The sequence below is a fragment of the Erigeron canadensis genome, chromosome 1 (genome assembly GCF_010389155.1).
Source record: "Erigeron canadensis isolate Cc75 chromosome 1, C_canadensis_v1, whole genome shotgun sequence".
Taxonomy (NCBI): Eukaryota; Viridiplantae; Streptophyta; class Magnoliopsida; order Asterales; family Asteraceae; genus Erigeron; species Erigeron canadensis.
In genome coordinates, this window is record NC_057761.1 from 11,622,436 (window position 1) to 11,648,375 (window position 25,940).

Below are 25,940 nucleotides of genomic sequence, written 5' to 3' on the forward strand. Positions count from 1 at the left end.
GTAGGTTGAACAAAAATTATGATTCGGAACGGGCTTCGCCCTTAAGGATATTCATAAACCAAAGCTAGTGGAGGTGATAGGTCATTGAGGGTGATAAGTCATAGGGTGATAGGTCATAGGGGGTGACCGGTGATGGGTGATCTACCTAACGGATTCCGCCATGGACTGACGGGCGCCGCCCTTAGCCACCATGGCTCCGCCATTGATTGACGGGTTCTGCCCTTAACCTTCATTGGTGTGTACATATGTTCATTTACTAATTTACATGTGAAAACAATGATCCTACACATGTGTAGGTACACAAGTATAAGAGAAAAAAACGAAAATTAAAAAGTCGTAAAAAGTATATTGAATTGGATCTTTAATGAAAGAGGACGAATTTTTAAGACTACCCATGCTTTTTGTTTCGTCTAACGATTTACGGTTTGTGAGATAGAGCATTTTGAATTATTTGGGTGAATTTTATTATTTAATTGAAGAGAGAGAAAGAGAGAAAAAATGTGTGGTCCAAAGTGATTCTTGAGTTCTTTTTTATTTGTGGGTTTTTAAATAACCCTTCCTCTCTAATATATATATATATAGAGGACTCGAGAACCATTCTCGACCACACATTCTTTCTCTCTTTTTCTATCTTTAATTAAATAATAAAATTTACCCAAATCATTCAAAATGCTTTATCTCACAAACCGTAAATCGTTAGACGAAACAAAAAGCATGGGTAGTCTTAAAACTTCGTCCTCTTTCATTAGAGATCCAATTCGATATACTTTTAACGACTTTTTAATGTTCGTTTCTTTTTTGGTACTTACACATAACTTATACATGTGTAGGTTGAACAAAATTATGATTCGGAGCGGGCTTCGCCCTTAATGATATTCATAAACCAAAGCTGGTGGGGGTAATAGGTCATTAAGGGTGATAGGTCATAGTGTGATAGGTCATAGAGGGTGATAGGTCATAGGGGGTGACCGGTGATGGGTGATCTACCTAACAGGCTCCACCCTAAGTCGCTATGGTTCTGCCATGGACTGACAGGCTCCGCCCTTGGCCACCATGGCTCCGCCATGGATTGACGGGCTCCGCCTTTATCCTTCATTGTTGTGTACATATGTTCATTTTATTAATTTACATGTGAAACAATGTTCCTACACATGTGTAGGTATACAAGTACAAGAGGAAAAAAACAAAAATTAAAAAGTTATCAAAAGTATATCGAATTGGATCTCTAATGAAAGATGATGAAATTTTTAGACTACCCATGCTTTTTGTTTCGTCTAACTATTTACGGTTTGTGAGATATAACATTTTGAATGATTTAGATGAATTTTGTTATTTGATTAAGGAGAGAGAAAGAGAGTAAAAATGTGTGGTCCGGAATGGTTCTTGAGTTCTTTTCTATTTGTGGGTTTTTAAATAATTCTTCCTATATATATATATATATATATATGTAAAAGTTAAATTAGGGACTCCTTATTTTAGGGGCCATTAGGGCACTTCTCAATCATTTATTTTTCATCATCTCCGACCACCACCACCACCACCACCACACCAACATCTCCGATCACCACCATAGTCCTCCAGCGATGGCGACCACCGCCACCACGACTTACACATGCGTAAGTTATACAACCACCATCATCTCCGACCACCATCATGATCCTTCGACGACGGTAACCACCGCCACCACACCTTACACATATGTAAGGTACACCTTACACATGTGTAAGTTACATGTCCCTAATGGTCTCTAAAATAAGGAGTTTCTAATATAACCCAACCCTATATATATATATATATATATATTACCTCAATATACTTTATAGAACTATAAAAGTAAAATTATAGCATTTTTGTTTTATGTATGTAATGAACCACCATATAGTGGTTGCTAAGGTGAGGTTTTTTAGTCATCTACCATAATGGAGACAATTCTTCAATAGAATCTCAATTACAAAATCAAAGTTTCACATATTTTTATTCTAAAAGGTAGTGGATCCAATTAGGTAGTATGTGGAGCTTGAACTATGCATGTTTGAGATGAAACCCAAGACTCAAGAAAACCCCCTAATAGTCCACTCTTACGCATGTAGGAAGTTAGATTCGAACCCTGTCAATATGTAAGTATTACATTTTTTGAATTGAATTTAATTACGCTTTTTTATATTTAAATTTGTTGATTTAATTACGCTTTTTATATCTTAAGACCATAATTTCTCCGTGTGCATAACATTAGTTACAATCCAATATATACCATACTAGTGTTCAGACACGTCCAACGGACGAGTAGTTTTAAAATATATTAATCAAATCTTAAAAAACTGGAATTCAAGTATATTAAATAGATATCAAATAAAAATAAATTTCTTTAAAAAAAACATAAAAGGAATCAAATAAGTCAAAAAGTTGAAGAAATATGTCTATAATTAGAACGGAAATTAATTAATTGAAAACATGTATTCAAAAATAGAGAATTCGTAATATGAACTATATAAAGTAAATGACTTATGTGAAGTTCAAATCGTCACAGATCGATTTGGAAGACTTCTTTGTAAACTACGTTCATTGTACAATTGGTTGGGCGTCCATCTTCATCACAAATTTTGTTATATCTAAACTTAAGACAAACACAAACAACAATTTTAGATTATAATTACGAAAACTAAAGAAGAAAACATATGAAAATTAATTTCATATAAATATTGAATCTAGTTAACCCCTTTTTTTTTAACTTTAGTTTAAAAAAAAATTTTTAAACTAAAGAAGGAAATATATGAAAATTAACTCCATATGAATATTGAATCTAGTTAACCTCTTTTTTTTTTCAACTTTAGTTAAAAAAAAAATAAAACTAAAGAAGGAAACATATGAAAATTATCTCTATATAAATATTGAATCTAGTTAACCTTTTTTTTTTCAACTTTAGTTAAATTTTTTTTTTTTTAGTTTGTTATATCTAAACTTAAGACAAATACAAACAACAACTTTTAATTATTTGTTATATCTAAATTGGTGATGAAAAACCAAAAAGTATAAATTAATTATTTTTAAGTGTAAATTGGTAATGGAAAACCAAAACAGTATAATTAAATTGGTGACGGAAAACCAAAACAGTATAATTATTTATTTTTAAATTGAGTTAAAGTATAAATTGGTGATGGAAAATCAAAAAGTGTAAGTTAATTATTTTTAAATTGGATTAAAGTGTAAATTGATGATGGGAACCAAAAAGTGTAAATTAATTATTTTAGATTGAGGTTAAACTGTAAATTGGTGATGGAAAACCAAAAAGTATAAATTAATTTAGATTAATATTAAGAAATTAGAGGATTAATAAGAAGAGAGGATTATACTCTAGAAGAGGATTAGGGGTGCCAAGTGTACCCCCAACCCCTTATTTTAGTTATATTATAGATTATGGTTATTAAAATAATAAAATTTTGTATATAAGTTATCTATATCTATACTATATTATAAAGCAAAAAACCCCTTTTTAAATTTTAAGTTTCAACATTTATTTTACCAAAATGTCCCCTTTATCAATTATATATTTACCTAAAATAACTATATTACCCTTTCTCTCTCCCCAAATCGCAACCAATCATTTTTTTTCTCTCCTGCATAAATCATTTATTTCTCTAATTCATTCAAAATCTTTTATCTCAAAAACTGTACATCGATAAATCATAAAAATTATATGGGTATTCTTAAATATTCATGCTCTTTCATTAGAGATGTAATTTAAAATACTTTTGAAGAATTTTTAAATCAAAAGGCGAAGCCCGTACGGCTAAGACATTTGGCTATCACACTCTATGACCTATCACCTCCTATGACCTATCACACTCTATGACCTATCACCCCACCAGCTCACCGCCGCAACGCGCGGATAGTTGTTCTCGTTAAGATTAATCCAAATAAAGAAAATATCATCCATAAGTCAAAGCAATTGAAATTATTTAGATTTAGTTAAACAAATAACAAACTTGAAACTCCCATAACCTAAATCTTAACCCATTGAAGTTGGTTCGGTTAAGATTAATCAAAATAAAGAAAATATCATCCATAAGTCAAAGCAATTGAAATTATGTAAATTTAGTTAAACAAATAACAAACGTGAAACTCCTATAACCTAAATCTTAACCCATTGAAGTTGGTCCGGTTGTTTGTTTTTTTTTTTTTTTTTTGTTTTTTTTTAATATCCTAATATGAAGTTTAAAATTGTGACCTTTTAAAATTAAATATTTAACTTTATTAACTAAAGTTGTCTTAGGTTAAGATTTTAAAATAAATTTTAACTTTTAACATTTAATTTATTTCAAAATGAACAAATAAAGTTGGAAACAATTTTATCTTTAACGTTAATAATAAAACAAAACTAAAGACTAAAAATATAGATACAACTGTGTCTGTCTCTCGCTCTCGACCAGCTCATTCATTCATATTTCAATTCTTTCTTCCTTTTTACTCCATCACGAGATCCCCCTCCCTTCTCCCATCTTCTTCTATACTTTACTTTCTCTAATTTCATGTACTGTTATACACTTTCTTCCTTGTATTTTCTTCCATTCAAGTTCCCCTTTTTATAGGTTCATTTGTGAACCTGCATATCGTTATACTTTGTATATCTAATAACATAAAGTTAAGGTAGTCTTCTTTTAAGAAATGGAGAATGCCCGGAAGGTGTTTGATGAAATGGGTCAACCAAATGTAGTTGATAAGCCCGATTTCAAAGAACTCGATCTAATGCGTTTAACTGAAAAAGATAAAGACAAAGACAAAGACCCTTTTCGTAATAGTAGAAGATCATCTAATAGATCTCATTCCGGTGAGTTAAATGCAGCCGCCAATCCTCCTCCTTATAACAATATCACGCCGGAAAAGCTTGGATCTGGGAATCGGAAGATGATGGGCCACCGGAGATCGTACTCTACGGGGGCTCCTTTGATATATTCGGGTAATACCACCGGAAGTAACACTACTACTAGTACTAGCAGCACTACTACCACAACTGGCAGTGGGGGCAGTGGCAGTGGGGGCATTGGTAACAATGTAGCTGCTGCAGTGAATTCTCCCAGCACAAATCTGTTATACCCAACTGGGAATATCTGCCCATCAGGTAAAATACTTAAATCTAATATGAATTTTCGAAACACTACAACCCGAACTGAGAAACTTGGATTGGGTATGGGTACTGGGAATTATGGTCATGGAAGTATAATTAAAGGTGGGGGTAAATCAGTTGAATCAAACGGTGATGTTGGGATTATCGTTAAGAAGGCAATGGTTAGTCATGATGTTGAAGAAGTGAAAGTTGCTGGCAATGAGTTGTATAAAAGAGGGAACTTTACGGAAGCTTTAGGATTGTATGATCGTGCCATTGCCATATCACCCGAAAATGCCACTTGCCGGAGTAATAGAGCAGCCGCATTGACTATGTTAGGGAGATTGGGTGAGGCTATTAGGGAATGTGAGGAGGCTGTGAGGTTGAACCCTGGTTATCAGAGAGCTCATCAAAGATTAGCATCTCTTTATCTCAGGTAACTTTGCTAAAACATGATCTAATTCATGTTTTGATTCCAGATACATCTTCAGTCATAGATGTAATTTATGTTTGATTTTGGTTTTACTTAATCATATGTTGAGTGGATTTTCTTTTTCTTTTTTTTTTTTTTTATATTTAAATCTTGATTGTTTAAAATAGTGCCTTGAATTCATTGAAATCCATTATGGTAAATTTCCATACATTGTTACGACTTACTTTCATTTGTATCGGAATTGCTAAAACTCGAGATTTGGATGTTGTGCATATTCAAAGTGATTGATTTATTGTGACAATCAGAAATCCATTGATTTGGCAATATTGTATTTTCCACTAGGATCAGTTATGGTGAAGCCGTTCTTATTTGATAACTTATCGCTTTGGTCGACTTACTCAGAAAATCACACCCATACAATTTTACAGGTTAGGACTGGTGGAACGTACCTATCACCATCTTTCTCATGGTCAACATAATGATTTGACCGAACTGCAAAAGTTGCAAGATGTGGAAAAACATATTAGTAGATGCTCGGATGCTAGAAACACAGGTGATTGGAAAGGAGCACTTAGGGAATGCGAAGCAGCCATATTAACTGGAGCTGAATCATCTCCACAAGTACTTGTGTTTTTTTCTGCCTTTTGTATTTCTAATGATATGGTTGTAATTTGGATTAACTGAAGTTAAAATGTGGATCTATAGATAATTGCTTGCAAGGCAGAAGCGTTTTTGAAGCTCCATCAACTTGAAAATGCGGATACTGTTCTTGCTGACTTACCAATAATTGAACCTTTTCCAGTTACGTGTTCAAAAGTCAAGTTCTTTGGCATGTATTGTGAAGCATATGTGCTTTACATCCGAGCTCATGTTGATATGGCATTTGGAAGGTTGGCTTTCTAGACCATGTTTGTTTAATGGAGTTTAAATCTTATCATTTTACTATCAGAATCATTTATTTACTTAAATAATCTTTATATAATTTATAAAACAAAGTGGAGTAAAAAGTTGCATTCTTTGTGTCTATGTCTTGGTTTGGCCTCCTGTTTTCAAATAGTACGCATGATGTCCAGTTATCTACAAGAGAATATGCTATTGGTTCCACTGTTGTTACAGCTATCATGGTCCCGTACCAATTATCCCTCAAATAGGAAAAACTAAAGTGTCGTGCCTTAAATATAGGAGGATATAACTATAGTCTCCTATCTGATCATACAAAATTATGACATGCTGATCTAATGATATGACCATTCAAACACAGATGTATATTTAGTAATATCTCTGTTTGTGGTATTTGATAATATGAACCCTGATAAAAATTGATATCAGATAAGTTATATTGTATTGCAATTAAGTGATAAATGTGTTAAAATTTCGAATATATTAATGGTAAAACTGTTACTTGTTTGTTGTTTTTAGACCTAATGGGCTTTATATTGTATAGAATTAGAATATATATGTGAACCCAAATTCAATTTTGAAAACCGATAGGCTTGAAGCATTATTACAAAAGGAACTTTAATGTTCCCTAGAACTCAAACTGGAAACTGTTTTTCAGTTTCATGGGATCTGGGAGTACATATGATGCACTAAGTAGCATCATGGATTAATGGTAATGGCAGGTTTGAAACTGCAGCTTCATGCGCAGAGAAGGCCAGCTTGATTGATTTTGGAAACATGGAAGTCGCAATGTTACTGAAAAATGTGACATTAATAAACCGTGCACGTGCTCAAGGCAAGGATCTTTTCAGCTCAGGGAGGTTTTCAGAAGCTTGCACTGCTTATGGTGAAGGGCTCAAATACAACTTGTCAAACTCGATTCTCTATTGTAATAGGGCGGTTTGTTGGTCGAAGCTTGGTTTGTGGGAGAAGTCCATTGAGGATTGTAATCTAGCCCTTAAAATTCAGCCAAATTACACAAAGGCCCTAATGAGGAGGGCAGTTTCAAATGCAAAGGTGTCGTCATTTAGTTCAATATTCTAACACTCTTATTTAGAGGTGGCAAAAAGGGCGGGTTAGATAATAGGTCAAAATGAGAGTGGGTCAAAACAAGAAAGTTCCTAGTATGGGTTGGGTTGACCCCCACACACAACCATTTTTTCCTCCATTTATAGAGTGATATATGTTAATAGCTGCATTAAGTACGATAGAGATATCTGAGTTATGACAATAATAATCTGATTTGAATAAAAAAGATAAATGAGGTATGCATTAAAATCAACCTTCAACAAATTTTGACCAGTTTCTTTGTTGCTCGAGTGTTTCTTCTTCACTTCGCTTGATCTGTTAAAAATAAAACACAATGCAAAAACAACCCATATAAGTATGAAAGAATGCTGAAATCGCCACCTCTATTTTGATGGACCATTATAATTACATTTTTCTTGGTTTAATTTTGGAAACATGGTTCTAATATATTTGTAGCTTGAGCGATGGGGTGAAGCTGTAAGAGACTATGAAATCTTGAGGAAAGAACTTCCAGGTGATAATGAGGTGGCTGAATCACTATTACGAGCTCAAGAGGCATTAAGATTGACCCGAGGGGAACCTTCTGGCATTGATCGTGTTACAGCTCCAGTATATTCTAGTGGTAACTATCACAAACTTTCCTCGATGATAATGTTATTCTTGCTTTAAACTACGGGTAGTGAAATGGACGTTCAGGATTTATGGTTTAGCATGTTTATCACTTATGACCCATTTGACCCTGTTTTTAGCTAATTTTGTAATTATTATATTGACCTGTTTGTCATGTAACAGATAAATCTTTTCACCAAGATTATTAAAAGATGTTAGAGATAACGCATAAGTTGAACTGACATTGACCAACTGATTAGTTAGTGGGCTTAAACTGCAACCTTTATCAAAACTAATCAACTTAACATAGGGTGTGACATTGATTAAGAAGTGACTTAGCGGCCAATTTGTTGGCACTTTGTAATCAATGGGGAATGGGATCTGTTAGGTACCTTGACAGCTCAATGGGTACTTTACTTGAATCCTCTAGGCTGAAGGTGTCAGAAACACCATCTAAGAAAAGAATATGTTAACTTACATTATCAAGTCTTGTTTGTTTTTGTTAGCTATGTTTTGAATTCATATGTCTCCTTGTTATATCATAAGAATAATTGAAAATGTAACTGGTTTCTATGTTAAGTGATGAAGAGAAATTAAAATGGTATAATGAATCGAATGTTAACCAAATACCTTGACAAATTCACATATTCCTAATAGTAGTTGTTTAGATTTGGAAGTACGTCGGTATTCTAAGTATCTGGTAAATCTGGCTACATTTTCTTTTGTTGGTAAATGTTGGAGTTAGAGTTGGAACATTCTCTTACATGGTAACTATTGGAGGTTATTCAAGGTATTTAATTAACAGTACAGCAATCATATAAATCGATATGCCTCATAAAAACATTGAAATTGTTATGGCAGAATAGATATGTTCTATGGACTTCACATAGTAATTCTCTAATAAGATTGACCTCTAGATTCTTTAACAATAAAGATAAATCGTAAATCACAATGATTGTGGGTGCTTGACACTTGTGAGACCAATATTAAGCTTTAGAAGGGGCATCAAATTCTTAATCTCCTATAGCATATCTTGGTCACAATTACAGCCTGAATACAATTAGAAGCTACTGAGAGAATCTTGCTTCCAAATTAGGATGTCTATACTGTATAAAGTTTGGCTTTACAAAATACAAAGTACAGTACATTAATACAATTGAGTTCAAAATACATAAGTTTTATACATTTTTCTGCATGAAGCAGAGCCTCCTCAGCCTAGCAGTATCAAGTATCAGAACCATTAGTACTCTACCCATGTGGTGAATCAGCTTGTAAAACCTACATATCCTCACGACTTACTTGTGCGTTCCAACTTTCAATTCTTGAATATGGATGTTCTCAAACACAATTGCAAACAGCGTACAGTTTGATGGACGAACAGACAGGTCCTTGTTTCAAGTCTCAAGTACCATTGCTTGACCTTCCCTCGATACAGAAAGGGACAAAAAGGAGAATTTACTTGAAATAAATTCTTATATGATAAGTTTTTTCCCTCCCCTTTTAGTACAAAATATTGTCGAAATATCGATATTGTTGATTACATTTTATTTTTCTATTTCCATTGGTCCCAATATCATGGGAGTTATTTATTTGTTTACCCCCTTTTGGGGGAAGAAAGATTCAATTCTGTGAAATCCTTTCGAATTCTTTTTTCTTTTAATTATATTCTTAATTCGAAATCATATTTTTATTTTTCATATACTGTAATTATGATAATTGTTTTTCTCTGCTATATGAATGTGATTATCATAATGTGTAATTAGCTATTGTTGTAAACATATTACGAGGGATAATGCCTGCGCGATGCAGTGGTGAGAATTTACAACCTACCGTGTTAGAAGACAATTTACAAAGAGATACTTATTTTTTTGGTTAGTAATAACTTTTGTTGTTATATATATATATATATATATATATTTAAGAATACAACTATTAAGCCTGAAACTTAAGTGACTTTACTAAACTTCATTGATTTACTATTTTAGTTATTTATCTTTAATGGTTTATATTAATTAAAATTAAAATTAATTTACTATTAAAAGATATGATCATATGAATATGTAACATTGGCAGTACATTCACGTGGGTAAATTGTCAACTTTTTTTTAAACGGCTTTATATAAATTCTATGTGCTAAAAAGGCCAAGAATTTGTGTCAAAATGAGTGGGAAGAAGAGCCCAATATCAAGAAGGGGCTTGATAATTAGACCCATAAAAAAACTTTGTACCCAAAATTCAACCTTTGACTAATTTTTCATAATAATTATTAACTTTTACTAATTTTTTAGTTAGATATAATAAAAAGTAATGATTATGTTTTTATTTATCTTTAACCAAAATTAATATTTTAATGTTTCATTTTTTTTCCATAATAATTTATGTATTAACATGATAACATGAAAATATAAAAATGTAAGGTATATTTTAATCTCTAATAATAACAAGATAAAAGTACAAACACTAAAATAATTAACAAAATGCAAAGGTTTATTTTAAATTTCTAGTGATAAAATAATAAAACTACAAAAACACTAATTTAATTAATCAAATACATTAATAACACCACTCTTACGACAACAAAGACTGATATATAGATCTAGACGCGACCTATACATGATTTCCCATCCGGCTGCACACGGGCCATGGTGAAATGTCCAATATGGCGTGATAACAGACATTGGGTACTCGCCTTGTAACTCCATCATGACAAAATGTGATTCTCCATTTACAAGGGCATTTGTAAGAGTTCTGTGATGTTGAACATCTTCCGGACCACACCAAAACGGAAAAATCGTCGTACTGCCTCTCTTGTCTAAAGAATGGACGATCACACCAAGCTTATTAGCAATTAAAACACCTGCCTCGGGCATGTTCATCCAATGTTCTGGTGGACAAGGGGAACCAAAGAAACACAAGTCTTGATACATTGAATTTATATCGATAACAAAAATCCTCGAGTATAAATCATATCGATTTTGCAACTCTTCTCTCATTTGTTGCCGAATGTACTCATAAAAATTGTCTTCATTAAGTCCAAGACCAACAGCTAATGCTCGATATCCACAGTTTCCATCACCGAAAACATTTTGTATATTCGTAATGTATGGATGAAATACTTGTGGAATATCGTCCATTAAATTTGAACCACACTTCAGTGGCACTTTATTTAAGTCCAACATGTGTGGACCCTGAAACTCATATGGGACCTCGTTCAAATCTATATTTGGCTCCTTGTTCAAGTCAAATTCAAATATACTTTGTCTGGCAGGCTCCTTAATCGGCTCAACAAAATCGGGTATGGTTGAACAACTAAATCTCGTTGAACAAAACTCGGTACACTTTTTTTGTTGCGATTTCTTTGGTCGTCTACGAGTTTTATTTTGAACTCAAGGTTCCCGAATGTCAGTTGTATCTGGACTGAAAATATTCATCAACTTTCTTAACTAACTTTTTTTTCCCAACTTTGGACTGCTTGTTATAGTTTTCTTTAAAATGTTGCAGTACATCATCACAGCTAACATCGTCTTTTTGCGTAGATGATGGTGAAAGATCTAGCTTCCTCCAAAAAAATGTCAATCGAATCCAAAGTAATATATTGACCTAAATTTATATAATTAAGTATTAATTCATTTAAAATTTTGTAATAAATAGTTTAAAACAATAAATTGCATGTAAATGAGAGTACTTACGTGAACTTATATGCATTGAAAGTTCGCACGCACATGGTAACCCATAAGCAGTGTGAAGTTGACAACCACAGTCTCCCTTATGATCCTTCCATCGCTTACGATCCTCAAGAACTATTTTGAGAGCTTCATTTGAAACAAAACTACACAATAGTTTGTGACGTCGTAGATTATGCTTATGAATGCGAACGACTCTACTATTTTCCAAGCTTTCTTTGATTAATGTTAGTTGCGACTTCATGATTTCGTCAATACAACCTAGAAGTCTATCCAAACTACATTTTGCATTCTTGTCCATATATATCTTTAGCTTTTCATGTTGGCTCTCTACCTTATTATTAGTTGTGTTATTTCCAAAGTTGAGATGTTGATCAATCCAAACAGACACAAACATTTCCTTGTATTTGTTTAACCAACTTTTATTTATATAATTTAAAACACCTGAAATTCAAAATAAACTTGTAAGATATATATATATATATATATATATATATATATATATATATATATATATATAAGAACAATCAAATAAGAACAGTTTTAAAATAAGAATGATGAGAACACTTAAAAAACATCAATTTGATGCATTAAAAGTCCATAAAACTAACATGGTGCATAACTAATTATCATTATTTAAGTGTTTAACAACACATTGATCCGTCAAAATCGAAAAAATCACGTTTTTTGGTGGACGCATCGTTTTGAAGAATATGCATCCAAGATGGATGCACAAAACAAAAAACATGATTTTCTTGATTTTGACAAGCCAATGTGTTGTTAAACACTTAAATAATGATAATTAGTTATTCACTATGTTACTTTTATAGACTTTTAATGCATCAAAATGATGTTTTTTTAAGTGTTCTCACCGTTCTTATTATAAGATTGTTCTCACCGAAGTGTTACCCTATATATATATTATGTATATATAAATAAATCATATATATCAAATAGAAATGTAAATATAGTAGACATACGTACGTCTGCATTACGTGGATGATACAAAAGTAATTGATATGAATGGTTAATGGAGATATTTTGAAAGATAAATGATTGATAGTGTAATTTAATTATTAACGTTAAGTGAATAGTGTAGATAAAAACATTTTAAGAGGTGTTATATGTAAATATTACACAAGTTTCAACATTTCTATAAATTAGGAGCTATTCTTTTAATATTAAGTATAAAAGTATAAATGCATATTGAATCAAAGTTAATGATTATATGTTAACTATCTCTATTTCTACTACATTATAAAACATTTAGTCCGGTCAAATTTTTTCAACTTTTCACTCATTTTCATCTTTCTTTTCAAATCACAACCACTCATTTTTTTTTCTCTTTTCTCTATAAATATTTTTAATCCTCAAATTAATTCAAAATCTTTTATCTTTAAAACCGTACATCGATAAATTATAAAAACTATATGGACGCTCTTAAAACTTCATGCTCTTTCGTTAGAGATGTCATTTGATATACATTCGACGAACTTTTAAATACGAGGGCGAAGAGCGTATGGCGAAGGCACACACTTTATGACCTATCACCTCCTATGACCTATCATACTTTATGACCTGTCACCCCTACCATCTCACTGTCGTAACGCGCGAGTATTTTCTCTCGTTAACAATTATATGTTTTCGAAAAAATTTCTGCATATGCGTATGGCATATGCAATGATTATGATTGGATTTATTATTAGTATAGTTTTGTTGGTTATTTGTTACTATTAGTCAGGCATAAATACATAATGGTACACCGTGAGTATTACTAATATGTTGGTAGAGAATATCACTTTCGAAGCAATTGATCTTTCTATTTGTTTACGCATAAATGGATCTAAGCAACCATTAGGAAGAAATTAGTCCCAAATTTTCGAGATATATAGTAAAAAATTTGTGTGGAAAACACCTCCAGCGACTCCAAGGTCTAAAGGAAGTGTTGTATTAAATGTGGTTTCAAGCGGCGGCCGGGCTATACATTCTAGATTTGTAATCCCTATAAATGTGTACGAGATATGAATTGGATTTGAAAGAATGGATAAATGAATGCAACGGAGATGATGATTTGTTCAATTGATTTCAAATTTTCAATTTTGAACATTATCTGGGCAAAGGGTGCTTAACTGCTTATATTAGGTGATGAGGAGAAGAGTTATGACTTTAATGTTAGATGGATATAATAGAGTCATATGTTCATTCATTCATTTCTATTATATTATCTACCTTATGCAGAATTGGTAGTATATTTAAAACTCATTTACAACCTTATAAGCGCTCCATATCCCTACATATAATCTCACTTCATAATTCGTTAGTTATTGCCTATGTGGCATGCTTAAAAATGTAAGAAAACCCAAAAATCATTACAATATTACTCCTTGGAAGGTCTACGGATTAGTTACTTTTATAAGAAGTTCAAATTTTCGAAAACGGATTAGTTATGCTTTCAAGAAGTTCAAATTTTTGAAAATTTGAATATGTAACCGTTCGTGTATTGCTTGTGGCGGTTACTTCCTTGCATGTCTATGTCTATATAAGGCCACTTCCATTCAGTTTTAAGGCATTTCAAAACGTAAACACATAACAGATCAATTTTAGCATGGCTTCACTAAACCATGTTTCAATTAGAAATTTGCGTCCAAATAATAAGCCATGTACGATAACGGTTAGAATTTGCGGCTATGGAAGCAACCTCTATATGGAGATGTTAATAACATAGGTAATATTGAGATGATCCTGATGGACGAACATGTAAGTATTCATTGTTTGTGAATTTTTCTTTTTTGATTAGATTACTTTTTAACATAACTTTCTTTCGAATTTATAACTAGCTTTTTAACATTCTAATGTATAAACATTTTCATTTTAAAAGTTTGATAAAGTGGTTGTTGTTGCAACAATCGGTTTTATTCCAACCGACCAGTTATGGTATTCAATGGAATGTGTGAACTGTTCTCAAGAAGTTAAGTTGACCGATCTCTACATGGATGCAGTCGACATTATTGATGCTTTAAGGGACAACAAAATGTGGATTTGTTGTTCATGTAACAAGGAAGGAGTTCTCATCAATCCTAGGTATATATTTATATTTCATATTAAAACTCTATAATCATTAAGTTGTGTGGTAAAATTGTATCTCTGTTTTTTTTTTTTTTTTTTGGGTAGGTTTAATGTGCAAGTTAGGATTGTAGATGCCACTGGTGCTATTGGAGTTAAAATGAATGATCAACAAATTTCAAATCTTATACAAAGAACAGCCTATTAAATTTGTGATGAAAATTATGAGGTATATTTGGTTTATTTTAGTGCTAAATAAGACTTTTCTATGCATTTTAAGTCATTAATTTTTTTTTAAAATGGTCATTAATTGTTATAGGAGTACATTTACTTCGCTACATGCATGCTTGAACTGGTGTTAAAGAAATTATTTAAGGTTATAGTGCATCCACGTGGGTCTATATATCAAAGTGGGGGAAAATTCATAATACTTATCACATCCAGGTAACCAACATAATCATTCTTATATGCGCCTATACTACTATGGGCAATCCATTTTATAATTTCTCTCCGGCATGCAATGTACGCGTTTGAAGCCCTCGTGTATCATTAATAAATCCCAAGGTATATCTAGCATTCTTATTCTTTAAATTAATCAACTCATAAGAATATTTTTATTATGTCCAACTCAGTTATATTTATTCATTGATACAATCTTAAAATAAAGTTTAAGAAAAATTATTTAAGGTTGTCCGTGCATCGCACGGGGTCTAAGCATTAGTACAAGTATAAAATTATGCTTTCACACTTTATATTCAATGTTGAAAAACTTTTATTCTATTTTTTTTATGAATTAATTAATTACGTATATACATTGCATTTTATTGCCTAAAATAAGGGTATCAATATGATAACAAACTTAATATAATTATTGTTTAAAAATGTTTCAACTTGTATTTAATTGCGTATGCATCAAATAAATATATAAAGTTTGTTATAAATAAAATGAAATATAAAAATATATAACTATGAGTCGACCGTACATCGCACACAAATATTAAAACTAATATATATATATATATATATATATATATATATGAGGAACAGTTGTTTAAAACCCTTAAAATAATGAATGTAACATCCCAAAATTTTTTGATGTTGACCGTTAACTTGTCGTTAGTGATCGTTAGTTAATATATGATTTACGTGTGTTTGTGTGAAATAATTGATTAACGCGAGATATGTGTTAAAGTGATTCAAAGAAATGAAATTAAAGTAGATAATGATTAATAAATTCATTTAGTGTTCCCAATGGGATATAAGAGTCTTTAAGTGTTTTCGTACGCGTTAAACGAGCAGTTAAGTGACGAAATAATTGTAACGAAGTGCGATGACCTAGATCTAAAGTTTCAAAGTTTCTCCAGCATATATAGGGCATGGAGGTCGACCCTAATGCTGAATGATCAGACCTAAACCCTAAGAATTTCTCACACACAAAACCCTAGGTCAATTCTTCATGTTCTAGTCGATTTCAGAGGATTTTGGAAGGGTTTTTTGCTTGCTTTTCGATCCAATAATTAACCCTACAGGTTCTTGGGAACATTCTTTGAGCTTGGTAAACTATTCGGAAGTGTTTGTGACCTGCGCAAAAGGTAAGATACATGACTTTTTTCACGCTGGAGGCACAATAAAATGTTATTTTTATAATTAACCTCTTAATCGGATTATCTTATGCGTGTTGGGTTTTTCAGGTTATGCGAGAGGTTATATGGAAGTGTATGTATGTTGAAATGACCTATGTTGTTATGTTGACGTTTAAAGTAGAAGTAGTTGTGTGCATAAGTAGCGTGATGACTTTAATGATGTTGCTATGAAATGATTATGATATGTGTTGTTGATAATGTCGTTGATATGCCTTAATGTTGATACATGATGGATTATATGTGACACCTAAGCATGAAATGTCTAGTTCACTAGATACACGTAAGAAATCTTATGAGTTGTGTACGTTAGTGAGATTAAATGTTGAAGTAGATGTGGCATCAATTAGGTAATGAATATACCTAAAGTTATAGTAAAGTGTGAAATGTGAGAAATCGTTCTAGCCTTAGTGTTAGTGCGTAAAAAGTAAAGTAAAGATGAATAAAAGTGATTAGTTTAGGTCAAAGTGTAACCTAAGCTAATAAAGATAAGAAGTCTCGAGCATAAGTTGTGTTAAGCTTAACCTATGCTAGTTGAAAAGTTAGTGCGTATCGCTTGAGCGGCTCCTTGCGGCATAGTTACGTTGATCTGGTATTTTCGGGTGAAGTGACTAACCATCAATGTTAAAAGCATGACAGGATACTATAAGTGGTCGCTTAGGTGGCTACTTGTGGCATAGTTACGTTGATCTAGTACTTCCAGGTGGAGTGACTAACCACCAATGTTAGAAGCATAACGAGATGCTTAAAGTTGATTAAAGATGTAAGACGTGAGAATAAGTTTATTAAGTTGATAATAAGATATGTGTGAAAGAAGTATATGTGCTTTACGTTGTGAGATCACAATGCGACATGAGAATAAGTAAGATATGTGGATAAGTATGATATATTGTTGATAGGCAAAAATAGGAGTAAATACTCTACATGTGCTAACATGTATACGTGTGACATGTTATGTGCGTTATGCCAAGATATGAGATGTGTTTAAGATGTAAGTATATGTTGATATGATAGGAAATGTTGATTAAGTTGTAAATGTAAATTGATATGATATGAAATGTGGGAAAGAGGTAAGTATGGGATTATCTTACGATATGTGTGGACAATATGTAATGTGATCATGTTTTGATAAGTATATTAAGAAGAAGTTTTATAAAAGTAAAATGGAGAAGGTTTTATTAAATGTGTCTATCTTACTTAGCTAATTTATTAGCTAACACTTGCTTTTATGAAAATGTTGTGTCCTTCAGGATAAGTAGGTTTGAGCTAGAGAAAGATTTAGCTCGTGAGATGGGTAGAAGAATAAAGAAAGATTAGCATTAGCTTCCCTGTGCTTAGACTTCACCCATAGCCATATGTTCGGCTACTTTATTTATGATTTAATACATTTGTAATAATGTTAGCGTTTATGATGGCGCCGTAACTTGGACTTCATTTATATCGTTTGATGATGCACTTGGTAAAACCAATTTATATAAGGTACCATCTGGTTATGGATGGGGCATTTTTAAAGTGATCTATTTCTGTTACGTTTTTAAACGCCGTTTGGCAAAGTTTCTGATAAGTCAAGTTCTTAAATGACGGGTATTAAATGGTGGCATAAGAGAAATGGTTTAAGTGAACCAAAGACCGACCAAAAGCCATAGGTTTTGGACTTAAAACGATAAGGACTCGATAGGCTTAAGTAGTGAATGCTTTAGCCTTATGAATAAATGCCTTTAGGAGGGGTTGTGATGAGTGAGACTGTAGGATTAAGGCTTTATGTGAATCATATGTGTTTAATGATGTAAATTATGTTGATAGCCTTTAGTCATCTATTTTCTCGCTTTATCTATTGCGAATTATTTTCGTTATTATGATAGATGATTCCTTTAGGTAATGTTGTTGGGTTTCCGTTAATCGCACAACTAATTTGGGTCTACAACGAACGTTCTTTTTCCGCAAGGTTATGAGAGTCACTTATTAAAATATGAGTGGTATCTTTTGTAAATAATTAAAACGGTTAATTATTTAAACTCAAAAACAATTTTGTATTAATTAAAAACATGTTTTGTAAAACCACGAACGTTCTTAATTAACAATCGTTAGTCTCAATATAAACAAACTAATATGATTAATTCGTATTAAGCCTAGTTTAATTCTCTAATTTTAATCAAAGCCAAGGATCTAACATGCATGCAAATATAGCAAACTAAAATAGATAAACATAATTAAATAAAACGAAACTAACCTTTTAGCGCGCTAACCCTAGAATCCGACTAGCAAAAGTCGACCACCACCTCATGAACCACGAACAGAACTCCTTGCCATGAACTAAGAGTTCAAGTGTAGAATTACTCAAGAGGTGCACATACACGAACAAATCTTCAAGTGTAGAACTCCTCGAGAGGCTTTTGCATATTAGTTATATTTTATATATTTAATATATATGATACCTCCCAAGGAGTAATAATATACCAAAGTATATTATACACTAAATAGTTGTAGAGGGGGGTGAATACAATTTTTCTCGAACTTATAAACTTTTGTATTTAAACGCTTTAAAGACTCAGTTTATACATTAAATAAGTAAAGAACAAGAATCATCAAAACAGTAAAGCAGTAAAGTAAACAAAACATTCTTGAACACAGATTGTAGTTTTCAAATGTAATTCTTTATTAAGAAATAATCTATACAAAGAATCACAGGGTTGTTGCGGAAACAAGACATCCTACATATATCTAAACAACCCTTGAAAAGACAAACTACAATCAATAAGTTTCTACTCTAAAGAATCAACCAAAGCTGATCTTCAACAGACTAAGCTATGTATATGAGCAGAGAAACTTGTATGAAGAATGATTCTAAGGAATGCCACACATATGCAAACAAGGATTGAGGCTTTTATAGGCGAAAGCCCTTCTTCACTTGGTATCCAATTTAGCTATGTATTCTTCTTTCACATGAGGATGAAGGAATATTTGATTGTGCCTTCTTATAGTACTTGTGGTCCCCAAAGTACTGCCATCATTCTTCATCGTTCAATAAGAGTATGAACACGCATATGTAAAACCAACCACCAACTTGGATCCTAGGTTCTTCCTAGTCACGTCATTTGTCCTTATCTTCAATCTAGGTCGTTATCTTCACTTGATTGTCAGACACTGATTGGGTCGTTTGTCAAAGCACCAATCTGTCTAAGTGTTTCCATGCTGACTGTTAATTCCAAGCTGACTTCCCCTTCAACTTGGATTTAATGCTATAAACATGTTGATGCAACTTGAATAACACTAGATTCCATAAGATTTACAATTACAAAGTATGAAGCATGATCTGGGTCAGAGACAGATCATAAGCTGTGTCAACTTAGTCTGACCCAGATCAGATTACAAGAACTAAAGTCTTCTAAGTATTTATAAGTCAGATTTGTCATCACCAAATTTACAATGAACATTGGGACTCAACAATATATATATATATATAACAAATAACAAGTTAAGGCTAGCAACTAGCTAGTCTTGAAAATTTGTTCGTGTGTGTACACCTCTTGAGGAGTTCTACACTTGGACTCTTAGTTCGTTGCAAGGAGTTCCGTTTGTGGTTCAAGGTAGTGGTGGTCGACTTACACCAAGTCGAATTAGGGTTTTGCGCGCTAAAAGGTTAGTGTTCTTTCGTTCTTTTTTATTTATATTTATCTATTTTAGTTTGGTATATTTGCATGCATGTTAGGTCTTTGGCTTTGCTTATAATTAGGAATTAAATTAGATTTAATTGTTTCGTTAATTATTTCGCTTTATTTAATGATATTAGTCTTTAGACGATTAAACTAGATTAATTGTCTAAATGAATTAATTATATTAATTCATTTATGTTGAGACTAGTGATTGTTATTTATAAACGTTAGTTCGTGGTTTTACAAAACATGCTTTTAATTAATACAAAATAGTTTTTGAATTCAAATAACTAACCGTTTTAATTATTTACAAAAGATACCACATATGTTTTAATAATGACTGATGCTTGTTTTTGTTTAGTGTTTAAATTTATAAAAATTTTGTACAAGTTATTATCTCAAAAAACACAAACACCTTTACGGACAGGGGACCCGATCAGATGTAGTATAGTTTAGTGATAACAGGATCACCCGCAGGGACATGTTGCTTTAGCTAATCTAGTAATACGTGTAATTCTAGCGGTTGTGAGGTTGTCACGATTTCCTATTAAACTAATTAAAATACTGAAAGTTAAATAGAAGCCGCAACCGCTTATTCAGAGAGGCGCTTAGTCTGAAAATAGTTTGAAAAAGCAAATAACAGTAATTAAATTAAAATACTTGTTTGGCATCTCCGATCTCATGACACGACCAAATACTATCCTATCCATTTGCTAGTCTGTTGAAAACTTAATCACGGCTCAGATTCTCGTTAGATTCACTTTGCCTAATTAACTAGTGCTCTCGCTAGACTCAGACTACCCTATAAACAAATTCTCATTAGATTCATTGTTTAAGCATTAATGACATAAAGTTCGTGTTACTAATTTATCTTTTCGTTACCCGGATCTTAAGCCATGACCCGATAGTAATTATCTTTGGTGACCACAATGCTCGTTTTCAAGTCAAAGGATCGCGTCTGACATTGTTAAACATCATGCTCTATTCATCCTAATCATTATGGTTCTAGATCCCCCAATCACAAGTGAATCACCTTTTACATCTAGTTATAGACCGACTAGTGTTTTCCATCCTTATATATTAATCCTAGTGTATAATTATAGACTGATCATCAGAATTAAAACAATACATGCAAATATAGAACCGATAATAATATGAAGAATTAGTAAAACATAGATCTACAAAATAAACAGTAAAAGATACTCCAGCAGATCTAACAAACAAAGTAAAACAATATGCATCTACATGATCACATTGACCCGAACAAGTATTCAGCCTACTAGCCTGACATTAGTAAAGGAATAACTAAGTCTGAAAAAGATGAAATACATTGTTTACCAACTGAAAGTAAAGTAAAAGAGTAGATCTAGGCTGAGGATGATGATCGGAAGGTGTTAGAAGCTCCAAAACTTCCTTGGAATCTGCAAAGTCGACCTATCGTTGAATATGGGCGGCTAGGGCTGCTGAATCGGCTCTCTCTTAGGGTTTTAAGGGTTAGTTCGACTTATATAGGTGTTAAAGTCGGTTGCTAATCTAGGCCGCCCAGCGGTGCTGGACATGGGCCAGCGACGCTGCCAAGGTGCCAACGGCGCTGGCAGCTCCTACTGCTACTCGTACTTCTTCATTCGGCTCCCGAATCACCTCCTTGTGTCTTGTAACTTCATAGGCATTCATCTTGAGTTACTTGATACCATTTACCCTCTCTCGCATCTTCCGTGAACCTGCGTAAACATACGACTCATTAAGTACTGATAGTTCCGGAATAATAACTCATTTAAGACATATAAATGAGGCCTTTCGATAGTGTTTTTATCACAAAATGGACGCTCATTCAAGAATCTTGTGTACTTGTCTAGAGAGATGTGCCTCTTGTCATTCATCTCCATGTACTTCTACATCATGTTGGTAAGCTTGACAATTGGATCCTCCTTAACTTCATTCTCCACTTTTGGTTGCTCGGGTTGACCATTATTCCTTTGCCACCTATTTTGAAAAGAACCAACGTTATTCCTAGCATAACTAGAATTAAAGTTAGAATTACCGGGTTTCTTTGGAATAGTCCTCGTTGAAAGCTTCCTTGGTATTGGTTCAAAACATAATTGACTTGTTCGGTAGCCACCTCTTCGCAATCCTCAGTATAGTGCATTCCTCCGCATTTGTTGCACCCGTGTGCAATCACTTTGAGGACTTTGTCCATAATGTCCAACCTATCTTTAAAAGTTGAAAAATGTTAGATAAAGCTTTAAGTTCATGAATTACCTCATTGTCGGAGCTGCTCTCAATGCTAGCCATGGTTCTTCTTGTCCTCTTATCTCGATCCTTATCATCCATATCTTGAGCTAAGCTAGCTTGTACCATATCCTCCATTTTGTATGCGTCATTGATAGACTTGAACAAAAAGTTACCACCGCCGGCTAGATCTAAATCCTTTTGGGAACCTTTAGTTAAACCATAGAAGAAAATCTCTATGATCTCATCATTCTTAAGTCCGTTCCCGTGACAGTTATCGATCATTTCCCTAAGCCTTTTCCTGTAAGTGCACATCTGTGTCAATAGCAGTCTAGATTGTTTGGTCTTACATTATAATATGTCTTTATAATGTGATTGTCATTAATGAACTTAATATTATGCATAGAATACTAGATTAAGTTTAACTATCAATTGTGTAATAATCTGCTAAATATGAAATGCGACCTCGCATTTCATAGGGACAATTACGACCTCGCAATTGGAGGCTCAAATACGAGGCAGGACACAAAATGCAACCTCGTATTAGTATCGAGCTGGGCTGGATTTGCGAGGCCAACTAGCTGTAGCCCAGATCGTGATGTTTCCCAATAAATATATATATATATATATATCAAACCCTAACAAATATTAGGGTTGAACATTTGTCGAATTTTTGAGCATATTTGTGCACGTTAAGTCATCAAATATTGTTCCGCTAGCCTGAAGAAGATCTGCGAGGTAGCAGATAATATAGAGGCCTGTTGTGAGTCACCAAGTTATCGTGAGGGATTCCACACCTCAAAATAACTGGAGAAAACTATTAACGATCCGATTCAAGGGGACTTACAAGTGGTATCAATGCCTCTTGGTTTCATACCGAAAGGTTATAGTTTGTTGGTGATAGACAACGTTGTTTAGGGTCGTTTAGACGTGATTCTTTCACGAGTTTATGATCGGAAATCTTGTTCGTGATCTCTATTGGATTTTGCAGCAGTCGAAGGTGTCTTTTTGGCTTTTAGGGTTTCGATTTCAAGAGAATTAAAGGTTTCAGCATCGTTTGCAACCTCGCGGGCTCGTATTACCCCGTTCAGCTCGATTTACGACCTGGATAGCTGATTACGACCTCGCTAGTTCAATTGTGACCTCGTATCTCATTTATGACCTCGTGAGCTCTTTAAGACCTCACCAGTTCAATTACGACCTCGAGTAATTAATTGCGAACTCGTATTTCTTTGCGACTTCGTAAAATTTTGCGACCTTGTTTATTTTTTTGAACAGTTCGTGAATTTTCTAGCTCGGAGAAAATGACGTCTTAGTTACCGCAAAACTATCAAGCTTTGCTGAATCAATCGATTCTGATGGATCATGAGACCGAAAAGGCCAATTCACCACCCAAGTTGATAAGCCTTGATAGATATTTCAGTTGGAAGGGAAGATTGGAGTCATATTGTAGACTTATGTATGTACGGATGTGGATTTGTATTGTCAATGGTTATGTTCATCCAACAGTGACAAATGACAAGGATGCTTCCGGTTCAAGTGGTGGAAAAGCAGCTACATATGAGCAAATGAACGTTGATCAAAAGAAAGACTACGAGGCTGAAAGTAAGGCTTTAGGATCACTCTGAATGGCTCTCCAAGGGGAATTCTTGCACTTATTTAAAAAGAATGAAAGTGCAAAAGGCTTATGGGATGCACTCAAAGAGCATTGTGAAGGTGATGAAGATCTCCCAGTTAAATGGGAAGGTTTGGTCACATCAAACCAACAAAATCCCGAATTCAGTACATGGACTCTGGATCAGATTATTCGAAAGCTGAGAGGTCAGGATATGAAGAGAAAGTCAAAAGAAGCAGGTAGCAGTGATTTTGTTTAGCGTCCGGAACTTTATCATACCAAGCCAAGTGTTGCTTCTGTTAAATCTTCAAGTGGAGGAATTACTGCCTTCTACAATGGAGATTATGAAAAGATGAAGATGTCAATGGATTCTGACAACTTGATGTATGTAACTTCTCCGGAATCAGCTATGGTTGTTCATAATGGGAATCATCAAAGTAGTTCGCCAAGCTCGAGTTTAACAGGGATGCCGATGAGCATAAGATCTGCTGAGGGACATTTGAGTATGCTTGTCTCGTTTGTGTCTGTTAGAAATTCAAAATAGTGATAAATTGTAATTTAAGATTAGTGGACATACTTGTTGTTAAGTCATAGATGAATGATTTCTAAGGTTGAGGGACTAGATGTGATAATTAGCATAAATATATAGTTAGACTATAAATAACCCCTCACACCTTAGAAATCATAACAACTTTAAGCCTTTCTTATTCATTCCTGTAACTTTATACACACTTAATTCCAATCATTCCTCTCCCTCTCCCTCTCTCGAAACACACACTAAAACACGAAGAACACGCACACGTCCTATCCACCATTGAATCTGTGAATTCGGTGTTGAAATCATGTTATCTGTAACAACACGATTTTATCACTCGAATTCACATCAACAATGGCGGTTTAGTGTGTGTGTGTTCTTGGTGTTTGTGTGTGTGTTGAGAGAGAATTGGGATCAAGTGTGAGTTATTCAGGTGTAATGGTATGAAAATGTGTGTCAAGGTTATGCCAAGGTTATGTCAAGGTTATGATTTCTAAGGAATTGAGGGCTATTTATAATCTAAACTAACCAACTATGCTAATTTTCACAATTAGCCCCTCAATCTTAGAAATCATCAACGCATGACTTAACAACAAGTAAGTCCATAACTTAAATTACAATGTATCACTATTTTTGGATTTCTAACATTCTCCCCCTTAGTGATATATTGTAAGGTTTGAAGTACGTGTTGTTTTGTCTTGTAGGAATGAATTTGATGAGCCCGGTGGTGAAGACAATTGGTGTGTTGAAACAAGTCTTCAAAGCTTTCACATTGTTTTTGGAGAACTTGATTCAGTCTTGGTCTTGGACTTCTTGAAGTTAAATCATTTGTTGATTCTCAATGTTCTTTTTGAACAGAGAATGATAAATGTGTGTGTATTAAATCTTCGAGGATTGTTGAATCAAAGATCAGAGTTGTCTTTTGAAATGCGGAAGGTATGAACTTGTCTTGAATTCTTCAATCTTCGAATCTTAAAGTCTTTTCTTTGAAGTCTTGGAATGAATTTTCAGAAATATGTACTCTCCCCCTTGATGTGTGCAATGTAGCTTTTGGTAAAGTGTTGTTGTATGACTTGAAGATCTTTAATTTGATGAAGACTCTTTTTGAAGCTTTTCTTCTTTTGTATTGAATCTTCAGCCTTTTGTCCTTTGAAGCTTTGATCTTTGTCACATCGTCTTGAACACTTTTGAGAGTAAACATTTCAATAAGGTTTTGGAAATTCTTTTATGAAAGTAATCATGCTCCTCCTCAATTCATAAGTAATCACAGTCTTTGATTGGAGCATTTTTGAACTTTTTGTAACATCTTGAGTGAGCATCCTTTCATTATTGATCTTGATCTTCTTATCCTTAAAATCATTATCCATTTTGATCTTCTCATATCTTCATCTTCAATCTCAAAATTTTTTAA

The 25,940-nt window shown here is 33.3% G+C and overlaps 2 protein-coding genes across 4 annotated transcripts; one reads left to right on the plus strand and one right to left on the minus strand.

The window, feature by feature from the left end:
• Positions 1 to 4,437: 4,437 nt before the first annotated feature.
• On the plus strand, positions 4,438 to 9,808 carry LOC122582751 (inactive TPR repeat-containing thioredoxin TTL3-like). 3 transcript variants are annotated; one of them, XM_043755189.1, is made up of 6 exons: positions 4,438 to 5,537; positions 5,963 to 6,155; positions 6,240 to 6,424; positions 7,157 to 7,490; positions 7,959 to 8,124; positions 9,312 to 9,808. In XM_043755189.1, exons 1-6 carry the CDS (start codon positions 4,663 to 4,665, stop codon positions 9,353 to 9,355), a joined length of 1,797 nt encoding a protein of 598 aa, XP_043611124.1. In that variant the 5' UTR covers positions 4,438 to 4,662; the 3' UTR covers positions 9,356 to 9,808. The 3 variants fall into 3 exon arrangements, with proteins under 3 accessions (XP_043611124.1, XP_043611116.1, XP_043611132.1); XM_043755197.1 differs by having other exon boundaries at positions 4,440 to 5,537; positions 9,315 to 9,808; XM_043755181.1 differs by lacking the exon at positions 9,312 to 9,808 and having other exon boundaries at positions 7,959 to 8,336.
• Positions 9,809 to 10,651: 843 nt separating this feature from the next.
• LOC122579244 lies at positions 10,652 to 11,245 on the minus strand. The gene has a single exon (XM_043751405.1). The coding sequence runs from the start codon at positions 11,243 to 11,245 to the stop codon at positions 10,652 to 10,654; it is 594 nt and encodes a 197-aa protein (XP_043607340.1).
• Between the last annotated feature and the right edge of the window lie 14,695 nt (positions 11,246 to 25,940).